General features: G+C 43.1%; 1 protein-coding gene across 1 annotated transcript in view; it reads left to right on the top strand.

Annotated features, from left to right (window-relative positions):
• Window positions 1-14,814: 14,814 nt before the first annotated feature.
• The window catches only part of LOC133540873 (ankyrin repeat and MYND domain-containing protein 1-like), a 35,789-nt gene continuing 29,703 nt past the window's right edge, over window positions 14,815-20,900 (top strand). The window contains exons 1-4 of the mRNA XM_061883876.1: window positions 14,815-15,033; window positions 17,816-17,962; window positions 18,028-18,219; window positions 19,336-19,577. Coding sequence (XP_061739860.1) covers window positions 14,830-15,033; window positions 17,816-17,962; window positions 18,028-18,219; window positions 19,336-19,577 — 785 coding nt within the window. The 5' untranslated portion in view covers window positions 14,815-14,829. The remainder of the gene's footprint in view (window positions 15,034-17,815; window positions 17,963-18,027; window positions 18,220-19,335; window positions 19,578-20,900) is intronic.

Raw genomic sequence — 20,900 nt, 5'->3', positions numbered from 1 at the left:
CCCTAAACACCTCCTCCTGACCAGGAGGCAAACCTGACACCGCTCCAAGCCCCTTTTTCTTTGAACCGTTTATGACCCAGTGCAGCTGCTGTTTATGACCCCCTGCCCCTTAGAAACTCACTCGTGAACAAGAAGACTCCCAGGTACTTGAACTCTTCCACTTGGGGCAAGATCTCCTCCCCAACTTGGAGATGGCACTCCGCCCTTGTCCAGGCGAGAACCATGGACTCGGGACTTGGAGGTGCAGATTCTCAGCCCAGTCGCTGCCACAGGAAGACACCGACAAAATAGGACGAGCCACCAAAATAACAGCGCAAGACAGGAGGCAAACCTGACACCGCTCCAAGCACCTTTTTCTTTGAACCGTTTATGACCCAGTGCAGCTGCTGTTTATGACCCCCTCCCCTTCGAAACTCACTCGTGAACAAGAAGACTCCCAGGTACTTGAACTCTTCCACTTGGGGCAAGATCTCCTCTCCAACTTGGAGATGGCACTCCACCCCTTTTCCAGGCGAGAACCATGGACTCGGGACTTGGAGGTGCAGATTCTCAGCCCAGTCGCTGCCACAGGAAGACACCAACAAAACAGGAAGAGCCACCAAAATAACAGCGCACGACAGGAGGCAAACCTGACACCGCTCCAAGCACCTTTTTCTTTGAACCGTTTATGACCCAGTGCAGCTGCTGTTTATGACCCCCCTCCCCTTAGAAACTCACTCGTAAACAAGAAGACTCCCAGGTACTTGAACTCTTCCACTTGGGGCAAGATGTCCTCCCCAACTTGGAGATGGCACTCTACCCCTTTTCCAGGCGAGAACCATGGACTAGGGACTTGGAGGTGCAGATTCTCATCCCAGTCGCTGCCACAGGAAGACACCAACAAAACAGGAAGAGCCACCAAAATAACAGCGCAAGACAGGAGGCAAACCTGACACCGCTCCAAGCACCTTTTTCTTTGAACCGTTTATAACCCAGTGCAGCTGCTGTTTATGACCCCCTCCCCCTTAGAAACTCACTCGTGAACAAGAAGACTCCCAGGTACTTGAACTCTTCCACTTGGGGCAAGATGTCCTCCCCAACTTGGAGTTGGCACTCCGCCCTTTTCCAGGCGAAAACCATGGACTCGGGACTTGGAGGTGCAGATTCTCATCCCAGTCGCTGCCACAGGAAGACACCAACAAAACAGGAAGAGCCACCAAAATAACAGCGCAAGACAGGAGGCAAACCTGACACCGCTCCAAGCACCTTTTTTCTTTGAACCACTAAAATAACTGCGCAAGGAAAACAACAACAAACTTTTTAAAAAAAGACAACCCGGTGGAGTTACATTTTTGAATGTTTCTACTTGGCTCAAAAAAGGTTGAAAAACACTGCTCTATAGAACTGTTTTATGACCAATATCAGACATTTATGATTTACAATCCTCACTTACGGCTCCTTTTTTGCCTTCCTCATGACACTTTTCAGTTGCTGTAAAAATGTAAATAATTGGACTGTGTTGCAGAGGAAAGGACTTCACCCTCTGCATGTGGCAGCAGCTCTGCCGGGCCCAGAGGGTCCCAAAATCACAGAACTACTGCTGCACGCTTTATCCGACCCGGACGCACGGGCAGGCGACCACGATGAAACGTATCAACCAGATAAGGTGTGCACCTCCAAGTACTGCGGTCATACCTAAATTGCTCAAACTACTGTGACTGTTTCGCAGGTTTCCAGGATGGCAAACTTACCAGTGAGGACCAGCGAGAAGCCACGTCTGTTAGAGGGAGGTCGGACAGCTCTGCACATGGCCTGCCAGCGGGACACTGACCACTGTGTGAGTTCAGAATAACAATGTCGCAGAACGACTAATGTCAGGTTCAAACACTGATGACATCTAATAAACAAGACAAGAAGCAAGGAATTAAACAGAGACAGAATTCAATTCGGCTCAATTTGAGGAGAGACGCCTGGATACTGTACCCTTAGACCAGGGGTCACCAACCTTTTTGAAAGCAAGAGCTACTTCTTGGGTACTGATTAATGCGAAGGGCTCCCAGTTTGATACACACTTAAATAAATTGCCAGAAATAGCCAATTTGCTCAATTTAACTTTAAAAGATAAATTTATATATATTTAAAAAAAAAAGTATTTCTGTCTGTCATTCGGGGCGGTATAGCTCGGTTGGTAGAGTGGCCGTGCCAGCAATTTGAGGGTTGCAGGTTCGATTCCCGCTTCCACCATCCTAGTCACTGCCGTTGTGTCCTTGGGCAAGACACTTTACCCACCTGCTCCCAGTGCCACCCACACTGGTTTAAATGCCATCCCATCCATTTTCTACCACTTATTCCCTTTCGGGGTCACGGGGGGCGCTGGCGCCTATCTCAGCTACAATCGGGCGGAAGGCGGGGTACACCCTGGACAAGTCGCTTGCGATGAGGTGGCGACTTGTCCAGGGTGTACCCCGCCTTCCGCCCGATTGTAGCTGAGATACGCGCCAGCGCCCCCCGCGACCCCAAAAAGGGAATAAGCGGTAGAAAATGGATGGATGGTTTAAATGTAACTTAGATATTGGGTGTCACTATGTAAAGCGCTTTGAGTCATTAGAGAAAAGCGCTATATAAATATAATTCACTTCACTTCCGTCTTACATTTTTTTTCCTTTTACGGAATGTTTTTGTAGAGAATAAATGATGAAAAAAACACTTAATTGAACGGTTTAAAAGAGGAGAAAACACGAAAAAAATGCTAATTAAATTTTGAAACATAGTTTATCTTCAATTTCGACTCTTTAAAGTTCAAAATTCAACTGAAAAAAAAGAAGAGAAAAACTAGCTAATTCGAATCTTTTTGAAAAAAAAAAATAATAATAATTTATGGAACATCATTAGTAATTGTTCCTGGTTAAGATTAATTTTAGAATTTTGATGACATGTTTTAAATAGATTCAAATCCAATCTACACTTTGTTAGAATATATAACAAATTGGACCAAGCTATATTTCTAACAAAGACAAATCATTATTTATTCTAGATTTTCTAAAACAAAATTTTTTAAACAAATTCAAAAGACTTTGAAATAAGATTTACATTTGATTCCACAGATTTTCTAGATTTGCCAGAATATTTTTTGGGGAATTTCAATCATAAGTTTGAAGAAATATTTCCGCCGTCCTCACCATTCTTTGCAGAGACTTCCAGTCTGAGGCACTACAAGATCCAGTCCAGACAGAGATGCAGTTGGTCACTAGGTTCTCTGTAGAACTTGGTGAGGACGGGGGAGAGGGAACTGTGCTCTTTTCATCCCACGTAAAAAGTGCATGCGCTGCTGAGCTCTTTTTACAAGCGCTCCAGTGTCTAGGGACCAGGTCATATTGTCAGTTATCTGCTCCCCCATGAATTTGGTGAGGACGGGGGGAGGGAACTGTGCTCTTTTCATACCACGTAAAAAGTGCATGCGCTGCTGAGCTCTTTTTACAAGCGCTCCAGTGTCTAGGCACCAGGTCATATTGTCAGTTATCTGCACCCCCAGGAACTTGGTGAGGACCGGGGGGGAGGGAACTGTGCTCTTTTCATACCACGTAAAAAGTGCATGCGCTGCTGAGCTCTTTTTACAAGATCTCCAGCGTCTAGGGACCAGGTCATATTGTCAGTTATCTGCACCCCCAGGAACTTGGTGCTGCTCACCATCTCCACTGCCATCTGCATTACATACCAATTACAAAAGTTGACCAAAACAAGGCTGATACAAACAAAACTTCACGTTTATTGTGCCGCTTGTCTTTTTAATCAACTTCCCTGCTTGTTTTCGTGCAGAATGCCAGCCAGGTTGTATTCCTCATGGTCTCCCACAGGGCCCGAACAGACCTCCTTTGGAGTGGACATTCACCTCTTTCCTTAGCAATATCAAGTGGCAATGACCTGGTGACTGCTTCACACACGCTCTTCCTCTGCTGCATCCTTCATTAATTTGTGTTTTTTCTTCTTGTAGGCAGTGGAGGAGCTCTTAAAGGGAGGTGCTGATCCCAACCTTCCCTTGGCTTGTGGAGTGGGCAACGCCCTTTGTGCCCTCAGTAACTTCAACTACTGTATAGATGGCAAAAGAGCAAAAATGGTACTTGCCTACACACAAACACACTTTGGTATGGTATCAATTTACTTGGAACAAGCATACATTTACAACGAGATGCGTCACCATCCATCCATCCATTTTCTACCGCTTATTCCCTTTTGGGGTCGCGGGGGGCGCTGGCGCCTATCTCAGCTACAATCGGGCGGAAGGTGGGGTACACCCTGGACAAGTCGCCACCTCATCGCAGGGCCAACACAGATAGACAGACAACATTCACACACTAGGGCCCATTTAGTGTTGCCAATCAACCTATCCCCAGGTGCATGTCTTTGGAAGTGGGAGGGGCCTATCCCCAGGTGCATGTCTTTGGAGGTGGGAGGGGCCTATCCCCAGGTGCATGTCTTTGGAGGTGGGAGGGGCCTATCCCCATGTGCATGTCTTTGGAGGTGGGAGGGGCCTATCCCCAGGTGCATGTCTTTGGAGGTGGGAGGGGCCTATCCCCAGGTGCATGTCTTTGGAGGTGGGAGGGGCCTATCCCCAGGTGCATGTCTTTGGAGGAGGGAGGAAGCCGGAGTACCCTGAGGGAACCCACGCATTCACGGGGAGAACATGCAAACTCCACACAGAAAGATCCTGAGCCTGGATTTGAACCCAGGACTGCAGGACCTTCGTATTGTGAGGCAGACGCACTAACCCCTCTGCCACCGTGAAGCCCAACAAGATGCGTCACATAACTTGCAAATTCTCATTACTCATTACTCTTAAGGCTTATTTAATCCCAACCCCTTTCCACTTCTTATACATTTCTAGCATATTTGTCTATTTCCTGTTCTAATCTTGTGTTGTCAGGTTCAAATACGGGTGGGCAATATCGCAAATTTGGGTATCGATACCGATCCGATCCGATACCGGCCAGTATCGCCGATACTAGGGATGCACCGAAATGAAAATTTGTGGCCGAAGCCGAAACCGAATAAAATTTGAGCGCTTGGCCGAAGGCCGAATACCAAATACCGAATAATAAATGCAGTTTTTCACAACTTTTTTATATTGCATAAATAGCCTGGAATAAATATTTAGACATGTTTTTCAAATAAAGTAAATTTTTATTGATTATTGACATTTTTTAATATTCCAGTAGCCTTTGCTTTTCAGGGTATCGATACTTTTGAAAAACAAATTTGTACTTTTGCCTTTATTAATTATGATAATAATACAACACAGGACAACGATTTAAGTCAAAAAATAAAATATCTATTACAAAAGTAATATCAATAGCAATAATGCAAATAAGGTGCAAACAACTACTGAACCTGGCTGGTCGCCTCAAAACCCACAAACACTTAAGGTAAATAACAAAACTCTAGTTATTGAACAAAGTTGTAAACATCAACACAAAAGAACTGAGAAATTCAAATAAAAAAAGTAATAATATCACTTACGATAAAGTAAATAGTGAACTTGGCTAGTCGCCTCGCAACACACAAGAACTTAAAGGGGAACATTATCACAGTTTCAAAAGGGTTAAAAACAATAAAAATCAGTTCCCAGTGGCTTGTTGTATTTTTTGAAGTTTTTTTCAAAATTTTACCGGTCTCGGAATATCCCTAAATAAAGCTTTAAAGTGCCTTATTTTCGCTATCTTCGAAACCACTATTCATTTCCCTGTGACGTCACACAGTGCTGCCAATGTAAACAAACAATGGGAATACCACAGCAAGATATAGCGACATTAGCTCGGATTCAAACTCGGATTTCAGCGACTTAAGCGATTCAACAGATTACGCATGTATTGAAACAGATGGTTGGAGTATGAAAATATTGAAGAAGAAACTGAAGCTATTGAGCGAATAGCTATTGACGCTATTCATAGCCATAGCATGGCCGAATAGCTGCGTTAGCATCGCCGGTAAAATGTGCGGACCAAACGATCAGGACTTTCGCATCTTGTGACACTGGAGCAACTTAAATCCGTCGATTGGTAAGTGTTTGTTTCGCATTAAATGTTTGTGGAAGGAAACGTAATATAGTTGCAAATGCATCTGCAGGTTATCCATACATCTCTGTGCCATGTCTGCTTTAGCACCGCCGGTAAATAGCATGTTAGCATCGATTAGCGTAGCATGTTAGCATCGATTAGCTGGCAGTCAACATCAACAAAACTCACCTTTGTGATTTCGTTGACTATCGTTGCAAATGCATCTGCAGGTTATCCATACATCTCTGTGCCATGTCTGTCTTAGCATCGCCGGGAAAATGTGGAGACACTTTGGTACATTCAATGGGGGTCTGGCGGTAGACACTTTCGCATCTTGGGGCCAGTGGTGCAACTTGAATCCCTCCCAGTTAGTGTTGTTACACCCTCCGACAACACACCCACGAGGCATGATGTCTCCAAGGTTCCAAAAAATAGTCGAAAAAACGGAAAATAACAGAGCTGAGACCCGGTGTTTGTAATGTGAAAATGAAAATGGTGGGTGTGTTACCTCGGCGACGTCACATTCTGACATCATCGCCTCCAGCGCGATAAACAGAAAGGCGTTTAATTCGCCAAAATTCACCCATTTAGAGTTCGGAAATCGGTTAAAAAAATAGATGGTCTTTTTTCTGCACCATCAAGGTATATATTGACGCTTACATAGGTCTGCTGATAATGTTCCCCTTTAAGTAAAAAAGAAAACACTAGTTATTAAACAGTTGTAAAAATGAACACAAAACAACAGAACTGAGTAATTCTTATCGTTATTTTAGTGCAATAAAATACTTTACAGTTTACAACCAAGACATCAAGTCGCACTGGAAACGCACGCGCGTGTGTGTGTGTGTGTGTGTGTGTGTGTGTGTGTGTGTGTGTGTGTCCGAGTGAACCTCGGAGCCAATTACACTGATGTGTGTGCGCCAACGCACCGAGCGTCATGTTAATTGTATTTATTTTATTTTATTTTGGCTTAAAGATGAATTTTTAAAGTGTTTTTAAATCTCGTTCGCGACCCATCACTAGGGAGGAGGGTGGAGTGGTGAGGAGCGCTGCGCTGCGCTCACATTTTTTTTTTTTAATCGGAGTGATTTGCTTAATTTGGTGAAGTATCCATACCATCACGCCAGTATCGATACGATACCGATACTCACCAAGTATCGATACTATCGATATTTGGTATCGATACGCCCAGCTCTAGGTTCCGACACTGATGACATTTAATAAACAGACAAGAAGCAAGGAAGCATGCAGAGACAAAGTTCAATTGAGCTTGAGAGGCGTACTCGAGTTAAAGATTCCAACTACGTTCCAAAAATCAAGCCCGCTGTCGCTGAGGGAAGGGGGTAAACTCGACAACTGCAGTTAGACACAATATATGATTATACAAAAATGCAAATATGCTGACACTTGGTGCTATCACCCAGTCTCTGCTTCGCCTAGGTCCCAGTACCCAATGTTCGGCCTTGGCAGTGAGCAGGCCGAGTCTGGACACAACACTGATAAAAGAGGCCGGCAATCTTTCGGATTGCTAGCTCTGCACAAATACAGAAACACCACTTCAGCACAAATTGACAATACTTTATAGTAACGGCCCTTAAGCATAAAGTTATGATGATAATATATACATAATTATTCTAACAGTATTCTATAGTGATTTCTAAATTATTTTAAGTCTTCATATCAACCCTGATTCTCATAATGAGATTAATTATGTTCAATTTTCAATTCAGTTCAAGATATTCATCAACATTTTTCTTCTTTGTACTTAGTAAACACTTGTAGTTTGAACAGCCTCTTGGACTTAGTTAATTAGGAGATTATCCAGTACCTGGAAGTCTTGCTCATGAGTGAGGGAAGAGGGAATCGTGAGGTCGACAGGCGTATCGGTGCGGCGTCTTCAGTAATGCGGACGCTGTATCGATCCGTTGTGGTGAAGAAGGAGCTGAGCCGGAAGGCGAAGCTCTCAATTTTATCGGTCGATTTACGTTCTCATCCAGTATTTTATAAATATTTTCGTCACTGTATGTGGTATATTTTTATATGAGATTTCCAACTCATTTATCATCTATTGCCACACCTGAAAATGTGGTTTCTGTTTCTCTGTCAATGTTTTCTCCATCTATTTGTGTTCATTTGCTAACTCACGTTAATTATGAATTTCGAAATATTTGCTGCAGTTTTTTAAAATCTTTATTTACCCAAGAAAGTCCCGTTGAGATCAAGAATCACATTTTCAAGAGGCCTGTAACAAACTTTTTGTTCACATTTATACATTATAGTGTGGCAGCCAGGGGAACAAGGCGGGTGCAATGTCTTGCCTAAGGACACAACGGCAGGGAGTTGGCTGGCAGAAGCTAAATCAAGTTTCTGGACGACGGCTCTACCACCTGAGCCTCCTTTATATAGGCCCATAAGTCTCGCCCAATATTTAAATAATTTTTTTGAAAAGTTAAAAACCAACAATCACCCAAATGGCAACAAGATGCAATATTTTGTGTTTGAATTTGTAATTATTTTTGTAATTAAATCTTGCTGACTGTATTTATTTATGTATTTATGTTTCTTCGTCACAGTTGGACATGTTGGAAAAGGCCGGTGTCGACATGCTGATGCCAGTTCAGGTGGGCGATACTGTTGGAAATGTGGTCGACTACGCACACAACTCCTTCAGTCAGGTGACACAACTTTATTTATGCCAACTGAATTGAAAGAATAATTTCTAAGTACAAAAAGCCACACAAAATTGTATCGCTATGTACACTATATTGCCAAAAGTATTTGACCTCCCATCCAAATGATGAGAATCAGGTGTCCTAATCACTTGGCCCGGTGTATCAAATCAAGCACTTAGGCATGGAGACTGTTTCTACAAACATTTGTGAAAGAATGGGCCGCTTTCGGTGATTTCCAGCGTGGAACTGTCGTAGGATCCCACCTGTGCAACAAATCCAGTCGTGAAATTTCCTCGCTCCTAAATATTCCAAAGTCAACTTTATAATAAGAAAAGTGAATATTTAGGGAACAACAGCAACTCAGTCGTAAACTGACAGAGAGGGGTCATTGGATGCTGAAGCGCATAGTCCAAAGATTTTCTGCATAGTCAGTTGCTACTGAGCTCCAAACTTCATGTGACCTTCCAATTAGCCCACGTACAGTACGCAGAGAGCTTCGTGGAATGGGTTTTCATGGCCGGGCAGCTGCATCTAAACCTGACATAACCAAGTTCAATGCAAAGCGTGGGATGCAGTGGTGTTAAGCAAGTCGCTACTGGACTCTAGAGCAGTGGAGACGCCTTCTCTGGACTGATGAGTCACGCTTTTCCATCTGGAAATCTGATGGACCAGTCTGGGTTTGGAGGTTGCCAGGAGAATGCTACATTTCGGACTGCATTGTGCCGAGTGTGAAACTTGGTGGAGGAGGAATTATGGTGTGGGGTTGTTTTTCAGGAGTTGGGCTTGGCCCCAAAGTTTGAGTGAAAGGAACTTTGATATCTCCAGGATACCAAAACATTTTGGACAATTCCATGCTCCCAACCTTGTGGGAACAGTTTGGAGCGGGCCCCTTCCTCTTCCAACATGACTGTGCACCAGTGCACAAAGCAAGGTCCATAAAGACATGGATGACAGAGTCGGGTGTGGATGAACTTGACTGGCCTGCACAGAGTCCTGACCTGGAGCCAATAAAACACCTTTTGGATGAATTAGAACGGGGACTTAGAGCCAGGCCTTCTCCACCAACCTCACCAATGCGCGTCTAAAATTCCTATAAACACACTCGGCAACCTTGTGGACAGCCTTCCCAGAAGAGTTGAAGCTGTAATAGCTGCAAAAGGTGGACCCACATCATATTGAACCCTATGGGTTAGGACTGGGATGGCACTTCAAGTTCATATGTGAGTCAAGGCAGGTGTGCAAATATTTTTGACAATATAGTGGTTGGATCCACATTTCTAAGTGTAATACTAAATGATCTTGTTATTTACGCTAGAAACTTTTACTTAATGTGCATGTCATTTGTTGTGTATAATATTGCAATACCACGGTCTAGGACGTGCGTATTGCCAACACACCCTTCCATGCTCTCAACGTGGAGGAGAGAGAAACATTCCAAGCACGCTTTAAACTTCTGAGCAGGATGGGAGATCTGCTGAGACAGGCTGCGGTCCAGAAACAGCAGTTAGAGAATCGTAGGTGTATAATATTATTTATCAATACATAACTGCGTATACCGTATTTCCTTGAATTGCCGCCGGGGCGCTAATTAATTTAAAACCTCTTCTCACTCCGGCGTTTACCAAAGGCATGCGGTAAATTTAGGCCTGCGCTTATAAATTTGAGTGTGATGTAAGGATACCATCATGAAAAGCACATTTAATTAAAACAAAACGTTATTATGGTCTTACCTTTACTTATAAATGAAGTCCATGCGCAGCTCCTTCTGATAAAAAGCATCGATAACTTGTTTATAGAAGTCTTCCTTATCTTTCTTCAGTTTTAAAATTCTCTCTGTCTCGATGGAGATCTTCCTTTATTACCTCCTGCTTTGATTGAAAGTCCAGTTTAGAAAACTGTTTTATTTTAGATATGTAATCCTCCATGTTAAAAGTGCAAGCGAGAGGAAAAAATAAAGGATCGCTGCTTGTTGTCACTTCTTCTGCAGCCGAGTAGTCGCAAGAAGGATCACTAGCGCCCTCTACCACCAGGAGGCGGGAGTCATTTAATGACTCATATTTGACACACGCAGCTACGGTATATTAATAAAACATAGCTGCTTACTGTTCTTTTTAGCATATTCAATAGCTTGGACCTTAAATCCTACTGAATAGCTCTTAATCTTCTTCCCTTTATGCGATTTCAAAATGATTGAAATCAGCCTCCTCCATTTTGAAAATGATGACAGGTGAAGTGTCACTCGTGACGTGACGAGTTTGACCCGGTGGAAATTCTAGGCATATGCTAATTATTTGGCGAAATGACTTTGACCCGGCGGAAATTCTAGACATGCGCTAAGATTTTTTTTTTTTTTTATTTTATTTTCATCTTCTCCCCCCCCCCTGTTTACCTGTATGTCATCTTTTTTGTAAGGGGCGCTGGAAGCCGGCAGACCCGTCACCGATCCTGTTCTGTCTCCCTGTAATGTTTGTCTGATCTTGAATGGGATTGTGCTGAAAATTTTAATTTTCCTGAAGGAACTCTCTTGACGGAATAAATAAAGTACTATCTAATCTAATCTAATCTAATCTAATATAAATAATTTTTTTGCGAAACGAGTTTGACCCGGCAGTAATTCTAGGCAGGCGCATACTATATACCCGGCGGCAATTCAAGGATATACGGTGATTTTTAAGTAAGGTGATTCACTCCCCCAAAAAAAAAATGTTTTTTTTTACTCACAGGTGGCATTTTCCTAAATGATGCCAAGTCAAACAATCAAAGTCAACTTTCCCTGGCAGTAAATCAAAGGTAGTTTAAGAAAAATAAACCAGAATGTCACATTCTTCTTTGCATCCTATAGTCAGATACTCATTTGCAACTTTTGATCTTTTCCCCAGGAGCCCGTTGTTTAAGTTCTGCCACCACTGCGGTCGCTCTGTCAAGGTCAAACTAACCGCTTGCACTCGCTGCCGCCAGGTTTTGTACTGCTCGACTACCTGTAAGGTCAAAGCCTGGGACAAGAGACACAAGGAGGAGTGTCGGCCAAAGTCAGGTGGGAATCACGGCTCTTTTGGAAAGTAACTGATATTAAATGATAAATGGGTTTTACTTACTGTATATAGCGCTTTTCTACCTTCAAGGTAGTCAAAGCGCTTTGACACTATTTCCACATTCACACACACACGTTCACACACTGATGGCGGGAGCTGCCATGCAAGGCAATAACCAGGACCCATCAGGAGCAAGGGTGAAGTGTCTTGCTCAAGGACACAACGGACGTGACGAGGTTATATGTGACATGCTGCAGATTTAGCCTGTCTAATATTATCTTTACCCTATCAAATGTTCCATAGAAGCTGTCATATAGTACAGGGGTTTCCAACCTTTTTTCTTCGGAAAACTACTTTGGCAAAATAAAAAATGACCTAAAGCTACTCATTGTTGTGACATTTATTTCTTGTCAGGTCCAAAAACTGATGACATCTACCACGCTCTGACAAAAGATAGATAGATAGATAGATAGATAGATAGATAGATAGATAGATGGATGGATGGATGGATGGATGGATGGATGGACGGACGGACGGACGGACGGACGGACGGACGGACGGACGGACGGACGGACGGACGGACGGACGGTATTTTCCAAATACAAAAAAATATATAAATACGTTAATGGGTGCAACAAAAAGCACCTCCTTTAACACACCAGACATTTTGTACTTTTTTTTTTTTTTTTTTTAAATAGACTATCTATCTATCTATCTATCTATCTATCTATCTATCTATTTTTTTTCCGACGGACCGACCGACCGACCGACCGACCGACCGACGGACCGACCGACCGACCGACGGACCGACCGACCGACCGACCGACCGACCGACCGACCGACCGACCGACCGACGGACGGACCGACGGACCGACCGACCGACGGACGGACGGACCGACGGACGGACCGATATAAATAAAAATGACCTAAAGCTACTCATCATTGTGACATTTATTTCTTGTCAGGTCCAAAAACTGATGACATCTACCACGCTCTGACAAAAGATAGATAGATAGATAGATGGATGGATGGATGGATGGATGGATGGATAGATGGAAAGATGGATGGACGGACGGACGGACCGACCGACCGACCGACCGACCGACCGACGGACCGACCGACGGACGGACCGACGGGCCGACCGACGGACGGACCGACCGACCGACCGACGGACCGACCGACGGACCGACCGACGGACCGACCGACGGACCGACCGACGGACCGACGGACCGACCGACGGACGGACCGACGGACGGACCGACGGACGGACGGACGGACGGACGGACGGACCGACCGACCGACCGACCGACCGACCGACCGACCGACGGACCGACCGACGGACGGACGGACCGACGGACGGACCGACGGACCGACCGACGGACCGACCGACCGACCGACCGACCGACGGATGGACCGACTGACCGACCGACTGACCGACCGACCAACGGACGGACGGACCGACCGACCGACCGACAGACAGACACAGACAGACAGACAGACAGACCGAGAGACAGACAAATAGATAGATAGATAGTACTTTATTCATTGCTTCAGGAGAGTTGCTTCAGGAAAATGAACATTTTCAGCACAATCACATTCAAGTTCAGACAAACATTACAGGGAGACAGAACAGGATCGCTGACGGCGCCCCTTACAAAATAAGTGAGATACAGGTAAACAGGTGGGGTAATGGGAGAAAAAAAATAAAAGATTTAAATAAAATAAAAAAATCGGTCTAATCCTGGGTCTCTGGAGAGGGAGTCCAGACTGAGGCCAAGATTGTACGCCGCCTCTTTTATTTGGACTTTCCCTGATTACATGGCAACAGCTGTTTCTAAAGTTACGGAGGTCATAAACTGCCGAGGCTTTTGGTCACAAAACAGTTCAAAGAAAAGGTGCCTGGAGGGGGTCAGGTCCTGCTTCCTCTCCACTATGTAGATCTCGGGTCAAGACATGAAATGATGATAATGTTGTGCCAGGGCATACATGCATTTTATATATAACGCTTAAATCAACTTCACATCTATTCTTCATTTTAAAATGTTTTAGTTTTTATATGCTGTTGTTTTTTTTCTTGTTTTGGGGGGTGGGGGGGTGTATATTGTAGGGTCCCGGAATAGTTAGTGCTGCAAAGGATTCTGGGTATTTGTTATTTTGTGTTTACGTTGTGTTACGGTGCGGATGTTCTCCCGAAACGGGTGTGTCATTCATTTTTGGTGTGGGTTCACAGTCTGGCGCATATTTGTAACAGTGTTAAAGTTGTTTATACGGCCACCCTCAGTGTGACCTGTATGGCTGTTGACTAAGTATGCCTCGATTGACATTAATTGCTCTCTCTGTCTCTGCCACCTTCACAGTTTGATTAGTTTTTTTTAACCCCTTCTGAACCCTGGAGTCCTGGACGTACATTGTAAATACATGCAACCCTGACTCAAACTGCCGGACATTTTAGGCATTTAAGAAACCCCGCCCGGACAGCCCCGCAAAAGAGGACATGTCCGGGGAAAAGAGGACGTATGGTCAGTCTATTTTTGTGACTAAGTATGTGCTCCAATCACTCTATCACAAAAAAATAAGACTTGTAGAAATGATTTGAAACTCAAGACAGCCATGACATGATGTTCACTTAACATCTGGTGTTTATCTCAGTGGATCTTTAAGGAGCCAAGAGTTTTCCCACACATACAAAACATCGATATCAACTTTTTGACTAATTGCAAATCCAAATTATCTCTTTTTAAAATTGATTTCAAGATAACCTTCAAACTCAAACCCTCAAAAACGTCTCAACATACTTTATGTCCTTCTTAATATCCTTAATAATATTAGTGATAATCCCCAAAATGATAGAATTACTGACGTCTGTTTGCCATGACGCCGGTTGACTTTCAAAATAAACATCCTTTGTCTTTATAGACATGTCTTTTCCTGAACAAAGCATGCATTTCAAAGGATTCACCACTGTATCGCGCTCACAGCCACAAACACAACCGCGCGACTCCGACAACGAAAACTAAAGTGTTGTTAAGAAAGCATAAGAATGTTTTACAAACGTATTAATTTGTTTTAGTGGCTTCCGGTTGCTTTATTGTGAAAATGTTGCTAAGTCGCTATGGTGGGACACAACAATGCCAGCTTGATAAGAAGACAGTGCGGCCGGGGACTCCGAGCCCAGGAGTCTTCGAGCTTTGGCGACATGGACGCGGCGTCCAGGAGGCTTTCGACGGCTCCAAATATGAGGGCGAGTTTGTAAATGGCCTCAAACACGGCAAGGGAAAATACACTTGGAAAAGTGGGGAGGTAAGTTGGAAAAACTCGCGAGGTTTTTTTATGCTTCCTGTGTCGGGGACTCACCAAGCAGTAAGGACAGCAGCTATTGGCTGTCCTAAAAGTCGCTGGAAATCGCTCAATGACGTCATCTCATTTGCATAATTGATTGCAATGGCTGCTGTCAAGAGAGACTAACGTTTTGGTCCAAAAAAAAGTGAGATAAAATAATGGTTAGTAAGATCAGAGATGTAAGTAAATTGTTTTATGTTGAGTGTTAGCTTGTTTTCTTAAGATGTAAATAAATGAAAACCTTAGAGCAGGGGTGCCCACACTTTTTCTGCAGGCGAGCTACTTTTCAATTGACCTACCTCATTTATACATATCATTTATATTTATTTATTTATGAAAGAGACATTTTTGTAAACAAGTTAAATGTGTTTAATGATAATACAAGCATGTGTAACACATATAGATGTCTTTCTTTCACGAAGACAAGAATATAAATTGGTGTATTACCTGATTCTGATGACTTGCATTGATTGGAATCAGACAGTAATGATGATAACGCCCACATTTTCAAATGGGGGAGAAAAAAAAATTGTCCTTTCTGTACAATACCACATGAAAGTGGTTGGTTTTTGGCATCTAATTCATCCAGCTTCCATACACTTTACAAGAAAAACATTGGCGGCAAATTCCGTAGCTTGCTTGATTGACATTCACGGCACCCGAGGGTCTTGTGAGATGACGCTGGCTGCTGCCAGTTCATTATTATGAAAAAATGACAGAGAGGAAGGCGGGAAACACTTTTTATTTCAACAGACTTTCGCGCCGTCCCTTCCGTCAAAACTCTAAAGGCCGACTGCACATTTCCTATCTTCACAATAAAAGCCCTGCTTCATGCTGCCTGCGCTAACAAAATAAGAGTCTCGGAAAGCTGGCGTGCACAAGTGATGTGCACGCCAGCTTTCTGAGGGATCGCTTGTGCACGCCAGCTTTCCGAGACTCTGTATTTAGTTAGCGCAGGCAGCATGAAGCAGGGCTTTTATTGTGAAGATAGGAAATGTGCAGTCGGCCTTTAGAGTTTTGAAGGAAGGTACGGCGCGAGAGTCTGTTGAAATAAAAAGTGTTTCTCGCCTTCCTCTCGGTCATATTTTCATAATAATGATCTTGCAGCAGCCAGCGTCATCTCACAAGACCCTCGGGTGCCGTGAATGTCATTTAAGTGACGTCTTGGTGAAGATTGATGATCACTCATTTTTAGGTCTATTTTTTTTTTAAAAGCCTGGCTGGAGATCGACTGACACACCCCCCGCGGTTGACTGGTAGCTCGCGATCGACGCAATGGGCACCCCTGCCTTAGAGAATAAAACACACACACACACACACGTATATATGTATGTATATATATAAATATATATATATATATATATATATATATGCACACATATATTTATGCACATCCATCCATTTTCTACCGCTTATTCCCTTTCGGGGTCGCGGGGGCGCTAGCGCCTATCTCAGCTACAGTCGGGCGGAAGGCGGGGTTCACCCTGGACAAGTCGCCACCTCATCGCAGGGCTAACACAGATAGACAGACAACATTCACACTCACATTCACACACTAGGGCCAATTTAGCACATATATATATATATATATATATATATATATATATATATGTATATATATATATATATATATATATATATATATATATATATATATATATATATATATATATATATATATATATATATGAGTTGCGGGCTTCACGGTGGCAGAGGGGTTAGTGCGTCTGCCTCACAATACGAAGGTCCTGCAGTCCTGGGTTCAAATCCAGGCTCGGGATCTTTCTGTGTGGAGTTTGCATGTTCTCCCCATGAATGCGTGGGTTCCCTCCGGGTACTCCGGCTTCCTCCCACCTCCAAAGACATGCACCTGGGGATAGGTTGATTGGCAACACTAAATTGGTGTGTGAATGTGAGTGTGAATGTTGTCTGTCTCTCTGTGTTGGCCCTGCGATAAGGTGGCGACTTGTCCAGGGTGTAAACTGCCTTCCGCCCGATTGTAGCTGAGATAGGCGCCAGCGTCCCCCCGCGACCCCGAAAGGGAATAAGTGGTAGAAAATGGATGGATGGATATATACAGTTGCGATCAAAATTATTCAAACCCCACACAATTTTGGTATTTTAGCAAATTGAACATTTATTCCGTATTTTGTTTATAGTCCTATCAAATAAAGATGCATTAAATAGACAAATGCAACTTGAATTACAACATATATTTTGTAACATACCAAACAGTGTCATTTCTCTTAATATCTCATTGACAAAATGATTCAACCCCTTGAAGATCATAACTCTTAAGAACTTAATTTAAATAAGGTCTTTCCAATCAGGTGTTGAAAACACCTGTAGATGTGATTAGAACCATAACGAGCAACAATTAAACTGATTGAAAAAGACTGTGACGCTCAGCTTCTTGTAGATGGCCAATGGTGTATTTGCAACATGGTGAAGTCCAGGGAGTGGTCAAAGAAGTCAAGAGAGGAGGTCATTTGTCTTCATAAGAAAGGATATGGATATAAGAAAATAGCAAAGACATTACACATTCCAAGAGACACAGTTGGGAGCATAATTCACAAGTTTAAAGCTAAAGGCAAAGTGGAAACACTACCTGGGCGTGGTAGTGGTAGGTATATATATATATATATATATATATATATATATATATATATATACACACACACATACATACCGTACCTGTGATCAAAACACTATTAACATTATTTGCTGCTTCTTCTGTTTGTAGTTCTATGAGGGCTCGTTCTACAAAGACTACAGACACGGTGATGGAGTCTACTGTTGGCCGTCAGGCCACACATTCATTGGCAAATTTTACCTCAACTGGAGAGAAGGATATGGCCAACAGTTGTTTCCAGATGGAGCCACATTCAAGGTGACCTAAATAATAATTATTTTATAGAGAGCGATGGGTTTGTAGTGAACAGCTCTCATTGTCAGGGTTTGTACCAAGCTGACCAGAGGTTCGGTCCAGGTGTGCTGAGTTTGTCGTCAGGACATCAGGATGTGGGTCTTTGGTATGGGAAACATCTGATACAACTCTGTCACACGGCACAAGACAGCTTCAGCCTGGAAGACTTTACGGAATATACTGACTTCTTGGAGGAAACTACCTCACATTGTCAGAGTCAGGTAAACTACTCATCATATAGAACAATTAGTCCAGTAAATTATCCGTTGTACAAACCCCGTTTCCATATGAGTTGGGAAATTGTGTTGGATGTAAATATAAACAGAATACAATGATTTGCAAATCCTTTTCAAGCCATATTCAGTTGAATATGCTACAAAGACAACATATTTGAGGTTCAAACTGATAAACATTTTTGTTGTTGCAAATAATCATTAACTTTAGAATTTTAAGCCAGCAAGATGTGACAAGGAAGTTGGGAAAAGTGGCAATAAATACTGATAAAGTTGAGGAATGCTCATCAAACACTTATTTGGAACATCCCACAGGTGTGCAGGCTAATTGGGAACAGGTGGGTGCCATGATTGGGTTTAAAAGCAGCTTCCATGAAATGCTAAGTAATTCACAAACAAGGATGGGGTGAGGGTCACCACTTTGTAAGCAAATCGTCAAACAGTTTTAGAACAACATTTCTCAACGAGCTATTGCAAGGAATTTAGGGATTTTACCATCAACGGTCTGTAAAATAATCAAAAGGTTCAGAGAATCTGGAGAAATCACTGCACGTAGCCTGCCGCGTAACGGGGTGGGCAAGGACCGGCCACGAAGAAAGCGACTGGTGAGTGGATGGCCCAGGTGGACCTAATCACCTGTTGCCTTTATTAGCAGCAGCCGGACCGATACACGTTGTTGGAACTGGAGTGGGAGCCAGAGAGAGAGACAGAGGCAGAAAAACATTTGGCTGGAAAGCAAAGGAATGGCACTTGTATGAAAATAAAACAGTTTTACACCCTGAATCCTGGTCTCTCCTGGCAACCTCCAGGAGAGAAGAACATATTCTTTTTATATGAGTTTTATGTTGCCCGTTCGCACCAAGAAAAATTCTTAGTTTGTGAACCCGTTTTCAAACAATGGCAATAAAAACTATTCTGATTCTGACAATGACCCCAAACACATGTCAAAAGAGGTAAAGGAATGGCTAAATCAGGCTGGAATGAAAGTTTTAGAATGGCCTTCCCAAAGTTCTTTACTAGTGTATGTAAACTTTTGACCAGGACTGCAGGTGTTCAAAGTTCAATGTTACCATTCAAGCTTGTCTATATCCTTCATGTCCGCAGATAGAAACAGAAGAAGGCTGGCTGCTCCAGGACAAAAATGTTGCCCTCGCCCCCGGTATTGAGAGCTATTCCATAAATGGTGACCACCTACCGTTGCCCCCGGGGCGCAGAAGAGAGTTTGACCAACATTTTTATGGCAAGCTGTGGGAGCCGGAGGTCCCTGAGTACCAAGGCTACAAACGAGACCCACATGCTGACCTGTCCACACGAGCCCGAATGCTGCTGCACATTCACAAACACAGGTCAGAAAAACCTAAATAAAGTTGGGAAAGATTTGAAACAATATAGTATTCTGTTGTAGGGCTGGGCGATATACCCTTTTTCCTTGAATTGCCGCCGGGGCGCTAATTATTTTAAAACCTCTTCTTACTCCAGCGCTTACCAAAGGCATGCGGTAAATTTAGGCCTGCGCTTTTAAATTTGAGTGTGATGTAAGGATACCATCATGAAAAGCACAGTTAATAAAAAAAACGTTATTATGGTCTTACCTTTACTTATAAATGAAGTCCATGCGCAGCTCCTTCTGATCAAAAGTATCGATAACTTGTTTATAGAAGTCTTCCTTATCTTTCTTCAGTTTTAAAAGTCTCTCTGTCTCGATGGAGATCTTCCTTTATTACCTCCTGCTTCGATCGAAAGTCCAGTTTAGAAAACTGTTTTATTTTAGATATGTAATCCTCCATGTTAAAAGTGCAAGCGCGAGGAAAAAATAAACGATCGCTGCTTGTTGTCACTTCTTCTGCAGCCGAGTAGTCGCAAGAAGGATCACTCGCGCCCTCTACCACCAGGAGGCGGGAGTCATTTAATGACTCATATTTGACACACGCAGCTACGGTATATTAAAAAAACATAGCTGCTTACTGTTCTTTTTAGCATATTCAATAGCTTGGACCTTAAATCCTACTGAATAGCTCTTAATCTTCTTCCCTTTATGCGATTTCAAATGATTGAAATCAGCCTCCTCCATTTTGAAAATGATGACAGGTGAAGTGTCACTCCTGACGTGACGAGTTTGACCCGGCGGAAATTTTAGGCATATGCTAAATATTTGGCGAAACAAGATTGACCCGGTGGAAATTCTAGACATGCGCTAATAAAACTAATATTTTGCGAAACAAGTTTGACCCGGCGTTAATCCTGAGCTGGCGGTAATGTTAAGCATGCGCAAATTATTTTGCGAAACGAGTTTGACCCGGCAGTAATTCTAGGCAGGCGCATACTATATACCCGGCGGCAATTCAAGGAAATACGGTAATCGATATACTGCGGGTTTGTCTCTGTGCGATATAGAGTATACCCTTTCATCTCCGTAATATCGCTAAAATTCGCTCCATTTTGTCCACTAAAGACGCCGAGATCATTATCCATGCGTTTGTTACGTCTCGTCTCGACTACTGTAACGTATTATTTTCGGGTCTCCCCATGTCTAGCATTAAAAGATTACAGTTGGTACAAAATGCGGCTGCTAGACTTTTGACAAGAACAAGAAAGTTTGATCACATTACGCCTGTACTGTATATACCTTTATATACATATATACCTATACTGTATATACCTTTATATAC

Source organism: Nerophis ophidion, linkage group LG22 (assembly GCF_033978795.1).
Source record: "Nerophis ophidion isolate RoL-2023_Sa linkage group LG22, RoL_Noph_v1.0, whole genome shotgun sequence".
NCBI lineage: Eukaryota > Metazoa > Chordata > Actinopteri > Syngnathiformes > Syngnathidae > Nerophis > Nerophis ophidion.
This window is presented reverse-complemented; position numbering and strand designations above follow the sequence as displayed.